The sequence below is a fragment of the Numida meleagris genome, chromosome 7 (assembly GCF_002078875.1).
Source record: "Numida meleagris isolate 19003 breed g44 Domestic line chromosome 7, NumMel1.0, whole genome shotgun sequence".
NCBI classification, from domain to species: domain Eukaryota; kingdom Metazoa; phylum Chordata; class Aves; order Galliformes; family Numididae; genus Numida; species Numida meleagris.
This window is the reverse complement of record NC_034415.1, coordinates 13,497,258-13,507,163: the sequence shown is the minus strand read 5'-3', so window position 1 is coordinate 13,507,163 and position 9,906 is coordinate 13,497,258. Positions and strand designations below refer to the sequence as shown.

At 40.3% G+C, this 9,906-nt stretch overlaps 1 protein-coding gene across 1 annotated transcript in view; it reads left to right on the top strand.

Annotated features, from left to right (window-relative positions):
- Positions 171-9,906, top strand: part of SLC44A3 (solute carrier family 44 member 3) — a gene marked incomplete at its 5' end in the record, with an annotated part of 40,689 nt that continues 30,953 nt past the window's right edge. Inside the window, 8 exon segments of the mRNA XM_021405561.1 lie at positions 171-278; positions 2,607-2,749; positions 3,339-3,475; positions 4,803-4,896; positions 6,431-6,600; positions 7,181-7,270; positions 7,882-8,006; positions 9,535-9,721. Coding sequence (XP_021261236.1) covers positions 171-278; positions 2,607-2,749; positions 3,339-3,475; positions 4,803-4,896; positions 6,431-6,600; positions 7,181-7,270; positions 7,882-8,006; positions 9,535-9,721 — 1,054 coding nt within the window.

The following is a 9,906-nucleotide window of genomic DNA, read 5'->3' as shown; positions in this document are numbered from 1 at the left end:
TGGGCGGGGGGCGGCGGGCTCGGTGGGGTAGTGCGGCCGAGATGCCCCGCTCCTGGGATCGGGGAGCTAGCGGGCGTCGGCAGTAACTGCAGGGTTGTGCTTTCAGAAAATCAGTGACGTTTGAAACTTGACTTCACTTTCACAGGTGTTTTGTTTGTCTTTCGTTTTAGGAATCTGGAGACTGTGTTTCTGAACTAAGAGAATGGAGACCAGTCATTTCTAGAAACTGCACAGACCCTCTCTGGCTGCTCCTCTTCTTCCTTTTCTGGGCTGGTTTGGTAAGCGTGCGTTTCCCAGAGAAGAAAACGAGAGCCGCAGTTCATGGAGCTCCGCGCCGCGTGCGAACGGCGAGGGGCGCGCTGCGCGGCCGGCCCTGCTGCGCCATAGCGTCCCGCGCAGGTGCTGCGGACGCCGTGTGTGTGCACGGCTGGGTGACTGGGAGTTCCCTTTCTGAGAACGAATCCGGGCTCTGACCAGACTCTGATTACTTGTTATCTCTCTGCAGTTTTTATCTTGCCCCGTGTCTCTCTTCCCGTGTGTCAGCTCACTGTCTGTCCTGTGCCCAGGGCAGCGTGCAAGCTTTTAGGCGCAGGCTTTGTCTTTGTAAGTCTGAATGATTTTCATGACATCTCTGAGTCCACTGAAGAATGAATATGCTATTTGCCAGTTTTAGATTGAATTCCTAAGAGCTCTTTTGAAGGAAGCTAGTGCAGAGGAATATATGCGCATCCTGAACTGTGTGTAAGCTGCACTTTGCAGTTGGGGTGAGGATTTTGGATTTTTGTTTTCTCTGACTGTTCTTATTGCTCAGTTTCTGTGCAATAGTTTAGTGCATAGATAGCTTTGTTTTCTTTTGTTGGATCTAATTTTTTAAAGATTATATGAAAAAGGTGACACTAATTTGTTTCCATAGTGGAAAAAAAATTGAAATCTCATGAGCGGCTCTGTGCAAGTGCATATTACTGGCACGTTGAGATTGACATGCCTCCCAGCAGTCACTCAGCCATCTCTTACTTGGCAATATTTACGGTTTCTATCCAGCTTTCTGAACTTAAAAGTAGTACATGCTCACAGTGTTTGCCATGCTGATGGCAGTGGACGTTAACTTCCCTCTTTAGAAGGATTGTCAGAATTTTTTTTTTTGAAAGACCATTTCAAGTTGAGTTACAGTGTCATCTCCTTTTGTTTCCTTTGAAAACTATTCGATTTTCAACATACTTTCTATGTAAATAAATAGGATCTGAAAATAATCTGTTATTGTAATGAGCATCACGTACACAAGTAGTACGTCCTCTTTAACGATGGCATCTCTGCAAAGATCACCATGTTAAGAGAGTGTTAACATACAAGCATAATTATAAATAGAATTATTTAAATAATTACACTGGAAATGCAAGCACTGATGAGAATACGTTGAGGACCAAGGAAGTACATACTTACTCATGTATGAGACTCAGTTTTTGCTTAGATCCTATCTTTAGACACAAATTAAAAGTAGAATAACAAAGGCACTAGACCTTAATTAGTAAAGCTGTTGTGCTGGATCTGATATGTAAAACCTCTCTCCAGCACAGCTAATATTCAACTGCTCCGTGCAGGGTGGTAGTGGTTAATGTGGGCTGAGAAGTCTTGCAGCTGCCAGCAATTTGCATGTGGCCGCTGAGCCAAGAGCTTTGTCCTTGGTGTATGTGAAGTGTGGTTTGCACTCCATGGGACAGAGGAGATGATTAAATCACCAAGTTCTCCAGTGGCCAGAGTGCTATAAATAAGCTGTGGGGAAAAGTGCTCAAGACTTCACCAGCTTCACAGAAGAATTACTGCTTCTTGGCACTTGGAAAAGTTCTTTTCAAAGAGCGTTTTGGCCCTGATTACTTGGGCAGAGTTTATGCTGCATTCCTAGGCAGAGTGTCTTATGCTGTCCAAGTGTTGCTGCAGCTCAGCCAGCAGGGAAGGTGTCCCTTGGGTTTACTGGGATCTGACCTTTGGTGCTGGGGCTTTGGTCGAGCAGCAGAGCATCTGTAAGGTCAGTGCAGTAACACCCAAGTCCACTATGTGGCTCTGTTGAGGTTTTTCAGATGCAGTCAAGAATGCATATTCCTGAAATTTCACCTAATCTGCATTTTAACTATACTTGTTTTTAAGGTATATCTTTGGTTAAATTCAATATTTCAGCAGCTCAGTATTTCAGCAGATATGTTGTCCAGGTGTGTCTTGAAGGGCACTCTGAAAATTGAGAAGCAGTGGCTACATAGGAAAAGTTGCTACCTGAGTGACCTTGCCCAGTGACACACAGAAACTTTGGCATAGGCAGGATTTAGTACCTTACTTCTTTTCAAGCATTTTAATCAGAAACTCTCTTCCTTCTTCTGTGATACTCTGCTAAATTAATTGGTATACTTTCTGCAAGACCAGAGAGAGGTCCAAGGGCACAACTGGTCTGAACTTGTCCTCATGACTTGCTCTGGCCTTGTGCAGAGGGGTGAATTTTAGATTTAACAGTTTGCTTTCACAAGGCAAAAATACATAAGTTGGAAGGAATATTTATTGATTGGGAGGGAAAAGCTATCACAGCATGATTTCACATGAAAAAAAAACTGTTTTTATAGATGTTTGTAACTGGCTATGCTGTGATGGCTGGTGCTGCAGAAAGACTTGTGCTTGGATACGACAGCTTTGGGAACATATGTGGTAGGAAGAATGTTCCTGTGAAAGGGGTGCCCCTTTCTGGAAAGGACATGACTAATAAAAAGTAAGTACCTCAGATAATATCTAAATAAATGTACTGTTTGTGAACTGCACCTAACTTCATGATAATCTAGTTGTCAATCACATACGTATGTGCACACTGCAACTAAAAGGCAAATAAAAAGGTGTGGGAATGGTGCAAAATGGTGGGGGAAATGAAAAATATAAGATGGGTTTTTAAAATGTATGACATCGTTATGCTTTATGATGATTTCTTCTTAAGGAGGATCTTAGGGCTTCTGCCAAACCAGCAGTTGTTAGACAATGTGGACAAATCTTTGTATTTACAGAAGTTTAACGTTGAAGCTAGCAGTTGTTCTGCTGAATTCCACGCAAGAGAACTAATGCATGTAGAGGGGCACCCACCCACCTTGGTAGCTTCTGATCCTGTTAAAGAAATTAGGCGCAAAAATATAGCATGGTCTCAAATTGCTTCTTAACTTTCTGCTTCAAAGTCCTGTTGTTTCACTGTATGTGGAAAAAGTTTCATTTGCTTTGTAGCACTTAAAAAAGATGGAAAGAAAGCTCAGAATTGAAACCTATGAAAACTAGGAGGCTCGTTTTTTGAAATGAGGGTCTTTTTGTCTTTCTAGGTATGTGTTCTTTCTGAATTCATGCAGTCCGGAAATGCAAAGCCTCAGAATCAGTTCAGTTTCCTTGTGCGTGTCTAGTTGTCCACAAGAGCAGCTCAACTCTTTGGAAGACCTCCAGAGTTTTGCAAGGAACAATGGTGTGCAACAGGGAATATGAATATCTAATGTATCTGTAGAACAGTTGAGAAACTTTCACTTTATTATTCTTATGTTTGCTACACTAGGGAATTGTTTCTTACCGTCAGTTTCCTGAGCAGTCTATAGCAACAGAAAATAAATCCTCACCTCTGCTTTATTTCAAAGCCATAGTTTCTAGAAATGGTATAGCTCTCTTACGCAAACTGAAAAATGGTTGATTCATTCCTGGACAAGTCTGAGATTATCCAGCAGAAAACTGGCTGCTGAGAATGGCAGTGGATGAACTTAGCTCATGTGCTATTTGAGAAACTTGTCTAACTGGTTCTTTTAAATTTGATTAAAGGTGTAGTAGAATTATTAATTCCAGAGATGTACTGTCGGTGTTATCCTTTTTGATATCAGAGCCCAAAGTTTACTATTCCACATAGGATTTTTTTTTTTTATTCTGCTGTTGAAGGTGAATATGATGTGAGGAATAGCTATTGTGCAAAGGAGGCAACTCCAGTTTGTTCATTTCCAACACATAAATGAAGTAACCTGTGGCCATCCCTTATTCTGTAGTATATGTGTAAACTGCAGTCCATACAGACAGCAGTGGCTCTTTTCACTGGATGTTGGAATTCCACTCTTTTTGGCTTTGTGGAATGTTTTGGCAAGAGTTTCTATTTAAATTGGCAACATTTGTTTTAATTTCATTTTATGATATTTGGCCGTTATTTAGTTGTGTACAGAAAGCTGTAAACACCTGTGATATATAAATAATTTCACCATAACTGAATAAAATTGCATGAAATTCCATCCACATGCTAAAACTGCTTGCATGTTTGTGTCAAGGGAGAGGGCAGTGTTGCATTTTGAGTGGCTTGAATGCATCCAGCATTTCTTTCCTAGTGGCATTATGTAACGGAGCAGAGTATTATTAGCAGAGTACCTGGCACTGTTCAGCCCAGAGAGCAGGAAATATTAAGCTTCTGAATAGACATATGTTCTGCTCTAAATTACGAGGGGTCTATTCCATTGTGGCATCTGTCAGTTTAGGTTTTTTTGTCTTAAGGAATAAGAGTTCAGAGCTGAAGTATTGCACTGTGGAACAAACAGTGTGCTTACCCTCCATGAAGATCAGTGAGTGGTAGTTATAGTTAAGTCTAAAAGACAGAAGGTGCCATCAAAGTTGCTATGGATTTACCTGGTAACTAATTTTAGTTTATGTTCCTTCTAGAATGTCAGTGATGAATGTGGGATCAAAACAGAAGTGTAAACAAAACTTAGTGTGTTTTTCTCCAGAACTGTAACTAATGTTAATTTTCCATTTCTTTAATTTCTTAGGTTCTTGTCTTTGTGTTTACAACCTGAGCATTTCCAGTTACACACTAAATCCAAAGGCAGCTGAGCTGTGTCCCACGCTGCCAGTTCCACCAAGGTAAGAGCTGCTGGATGCTTTACAACACCCTGGTTTCTGCACAGCTTATTAAGGATTCTTAGTTCCCCATATTCTGTAGGTGGCATGATGCCATGTAAAATCAGAGTGGTTGTGCATTGTGTATTTTGGTACATATATCCTTATGGGTTTTTGTGTGTGCCTGAGAACACACCTGCGTCCTGTCCTGGAGAATGAACGCTGCATTCTCTCCATTCCTCCACCCTTTAGAGATGTTTGGTCTCCAAATCAGTGACAGAGAACTCCAAGTGAGAAGTGACCTATTTCCTGCACAGACTTTTGCTCTCACACTCAGTGCTCAGAAAAGGAGCTATGCTCTCAGACCTTGATTATTATCCTGAATCCAGAAATTACTTGTCAGAGTTATTGCATAACCAGCTGCCTTGAAGCACAGGTCTGTGGGCAGCAGGGTCTAACATTTTCCAGCATGTCAAGTATGGATATATTGGCTTAGTTGTATATTTTTATTTATTATGAATTTGTGAGTCAAAATCCTTAAAACCATGATTTAAAAATCCATTTTATGAAAATACAGTAAAGAATTGGAATCTCCATGTTTGCAGAGCTAACTCATCTACTGCTCTGATGAGAAAACAGAGGGTGAAACTCCAGGAGAGAGCAGGGAACACATGAAACCATTACCATCACAGTGGATCAAAGGAAGACATGTAAATTGATGAAAAATTTGGCATATTTAACTTTTTAGGCCTTTTTTATTTGGCAAGGAACTCAGCATATTCATGTTGCGCAGTAATATTTCATAGTAGAAGCAAAGCTATTCAGAGAGGTTGTAACATGTTTGTTAATGAACAAACCTCTCCTTTTAGGTATGAATATGTCTTTGCTGCAGTGCAGCCTAGCCAGAACAGAACAATGAATATATTCAATAAGCTAGCTGGAAGAAACAGATTATTTTATACATAGATATTTGGTGGTGTTACATGTACCTTACAAACATTGTTTTGGAGCAGGTTTTTGAATACGTAAACATCCTCAAAATGATGTGAAAAGCTCACAGTTTAGAATTACTTACAACAGAATTTATGGCCAAGCTCGCGTGAGTTTAGGTTTTACATAAAGACATGGGAGCAGAATGGGTGAAGCCAAGCTACAAACAGAATAGGAACTACATGCTGATGGTGAGTGAGATAGTAATCCACTTTGTTCCCCGTGTTGGTCTTGAATGGATGTTCTCTCACAGCAGTGCAGGCACGGTGCCGCCTGGAGTTTATTTTGCAGATGAAACATGACGCCACTGCCTGAGCATTTGTAAGATACCTGTCCTGTGCCCAGTGTGCTGTGCTGTTGGGTCAGACTCTGTGTGTATGGCGGAGGCGGGGGGTGGGGACTGCTGGGCTGCAGGTGGTGGCTGGCAGCTGCTGCAGCGCTGTGCTGGGGGTGCTGGTGGGGTGCTGCAGAGGGCTCAAAAGGAGCAGTGGGATAAATCGCTATGGGTTTGAAACTTCCTCCAGTAATGAAAACATTTTTTTCTCTATCTTTGTTTTTAACCTTCCAGTAAATCTTTTCCTTTATTTAATCGGTGTGTTCCACAACATCCTGAATGCTATTCCAAATATGCATCTGTCTTAATAAGTATGGTTAATGAAATGGATGTTTTTCACCGAATTCTGAGTGGAATATTGGCAGGAAAAGATACTGTGATAGGACTGAGTGTTCTTGCACTAGGTAAGGTTACAAATAAGAAATGAGGTTATAAATAAAAAGTGAATAGTAATATTCAATTAAAATGTAAAGTTTAAAATGTTTTTGTTAACGTCATATTTTTAAACTTAATAGTATTGATCTGTTTCAGATTTTCTGGACAGATTTGTTCTCAAGAAAGAATTGGGTTTTTTTTTGTTATGAGGAATGTGATAGACTAAAATACAGGGCTAGGAAATATCTGATTCTGAGTTTTTAGGTAGGATAATAAGTCTTTTTTCAGGGGACTGAGAAGCTGTTGATAAGAAGAATAATGCAATTAGCATTAATGTTTTCATTTTTAACTTAAAACTTACACAAATATTGTTGAAAAGATAATGATTTCCAAAGTGAAATATTTCAGTTATAAACTCATTATTAAGTTAGAGGTATCTGTTTTAAGTGTTAAAAAGGTCACCAGGTTTAGAACGCATTGCTGCTTTTGATATCCCTCTTTAGAAGTAAAAGCCCAATTTCTACAAGAATGTTAAACTTAACTGTGAAGTAAGGAAGAGCTAAGTTATATGGGTGGTAACGCTCATACTAAACTTTGTGTATTTTTCAGCTTTCTCTTTTATAGTGGTTTTAACCTTCAGATTCTTTCGGATTCTTCTGGTCCATACGTTGATTGCACTGGTTGCGTTTGGGCTGTTATGTAAGTATATTTACCTTTTAGCACATGCTAAACGAGGTCATCTTGCTGAACTGGTGGAGAGGCAGCTGAGCAAACAGCTGTCCCTTTCTTGGAGGCCGTCCTCAGTAACCACAGCCATTTCCAAGCAGAGTTCTGCCTGCCTTGGGGTGCCAACATCTGACTATGCTGTTCCAGCTGCTGAGTGTCAGGATGATTATGAGTTTTAATTCTTTATAGATGTCTGGAAATGACATCTCTTTTGGCTGATGAATGCAGTTATGCAAGTTCTGCTGTTTCACGAGAAAGTTTAGTGAAGTTTTACCTTGCGTGCTTTGGAAAGGGAGAACTGTCACAATGTGTCCAGCTAAAACTTGCCATTCTGTAACAGTTAGCTTCCTATTTCCTCAACGAAATTGGCTCATGGCTGAGTTTTACAACAGCTGCAAGTAAACCAATCTTCTGCTGGGCTTGTACCTCAGGCTAACAGACTATGACGTGATTTTTTTCAGCAATCATTGATACTGTACCTTTCCTACATAACAGCTCCTGAGTGGAGCTGGGGGTGGGCAGAGGGGCTGGGGGGAGGCAGCCCAGGGAGCACTGCCCGCCTTCATGCTGCTTGTTTGCTGCAGTTGTCTCGGGTGTCCTCTGGTGGCTCTACTATGACTACAGGAACGATCCCAGCACTGAACTGGAAACAGAAAAGGAGAATGTAAAATTTCTACTTGGATATGCCATCTTCTCTACAGCAGTTACAGTAAGTAGTATTTTGCAGCAAGCAGTGATGGGGCTGTGACTTGAAAACTTGAACTGCAATGGTTTTGCAACAATAAGAATAATTCCTTATTTCTTTCAGATTTGAAAAGGAGAATCAATAACTGCTTACAGTCATTTAAATAGTTTTGTATCTTCATTATGAAATTCATTTGTCGGCTCAGGGCTCTTCAGCTTTGTATAAGCAGTATTATCTTCAGTTTTGTAGAAGTGCAGTTGTGTTCCATCCCCATTGCCCTGTGCATCAGCTAGCTGTAGAATCACGGTGGGTGAGCAGAGAGGCACTGGCTCCTCGTGAACACAGTCTGTGCATTCAGCCCGTCCTATCAATTGTAGAGAGGAGTGGCTTTGTTACACAATGAAAGGGGCAGGCAGAGCACAGGCAGCAGTGCCTGGGCCTCCTGCTACAGGGTTAAATTCTACTTTTCTCTCATTAACCTTGTTTTCCAACAGAAAACCTGATTCTGTCTTGAAACTTTTTTTAAAGAGAGTTTCTCATTGTGATACAATGTTAAAGGAATCATTGAGCAACGTGAGTGTACAATCTGTAGTTAGTGAAACATTTGTCAAAATGATGGCATCTCCGTTTTCTTAAAGCAGAGTAGGATCCATAGGCTGGGATTCACCTGATGTGAACAGCCTGACACTTTACAGTGAAAATAAAAATGTTATAGATCAGATTATTTCATATCCTCTGTAAGTTATGAACAATGACCTTTTAACTGTTGATAATAAACAAGCAGGAAGAGTTTCATTTTGGTTGCAGAACTGGGGGAACATCCACTGCTGCAGGCTGCTCTTTGCAGAGCAGGCAAGAAAACTGGTGATAAGCCAGTGGCAACTGCCACTGGTTGCATTTGTTATTTTATGAATTCCAGCCTTTTTTTTTTTTTTTTTTTTTTAAATGTGGTTCATAGGTGTCAAAAAAAAATAATTGTGAGATTGTGGGTTTTTTGCATCATGGTGGTGGTGGTTGGTTGATTTTTCCTCAGGAAAAAAGATTATTTAAATAAGGTTTCATTTTATGTCTGCTTTGTCTTCATGTATGCCCAACTCTTAAATCAATTTGGTTTGGCTACTGTACTTTTTGGACCTCCTACCATTGTGAACAGCAGTAAGCTGACTGGAGTAGAAGGAAGTTTACATGTTTGTGACATACAGGGTATATGAAAGCAATGTGCAGCATGTAACATACCTCTGTGTTTGTTGCTGTAAAAAAAATAGATTGTTTCCACTGCATGAATTACAGATTTATGAGTTCTCTTTTATTTTAAGGAAACAGTAGTAACACTTCCATAGAATTAATTTTGTGAAATCAAGGATTTTAATTCACAGGCTCCTTGAGAATATAGGCAGTGTCTTAGGAAGCATTTGCAGTACACAGTGTTTGTGAAAAATGCCTTGCTGTCATGTCTTTGTGAAATCTATATCCTCTGGACGCACCTTTGACAACTTTTCATACTTTTCTTGAGAAAAAAAAACTCAACTAATTGTTTCTTTTTCTGTAACAGGTTGTTCTGCTTTCCCTTATACTTGTGCTAAGAAAAAGGCTTCAGTTCATGGTACAGCTCTTTCAGATTGTTGGTAAAATAATCGGCAGAATCCCTTTCCTCCTGTTCCAGCCGCTTTGGACCTTTCTGATTCTGATTGTCTTCTGGATATTTTGGGTTGCTGTGCTCCTTAGCTTAGGAACTGCAGGTAAGTCTATGCTTTGCATGTTTCTTATGAAGGCTATGTTTCTTAAGTTCGGTTCTTAAGTATGAGACCCTCTGGTCTTAGTATGCAAAATGTGGGCTAGCCTTGTTTTACAACTGTGTTTCCCTTCTTCTTCCCTTCTTCTTCCCTTCTTCTTCCCTTCTTCTTCCCTTCTTCTTCCCTTCTTC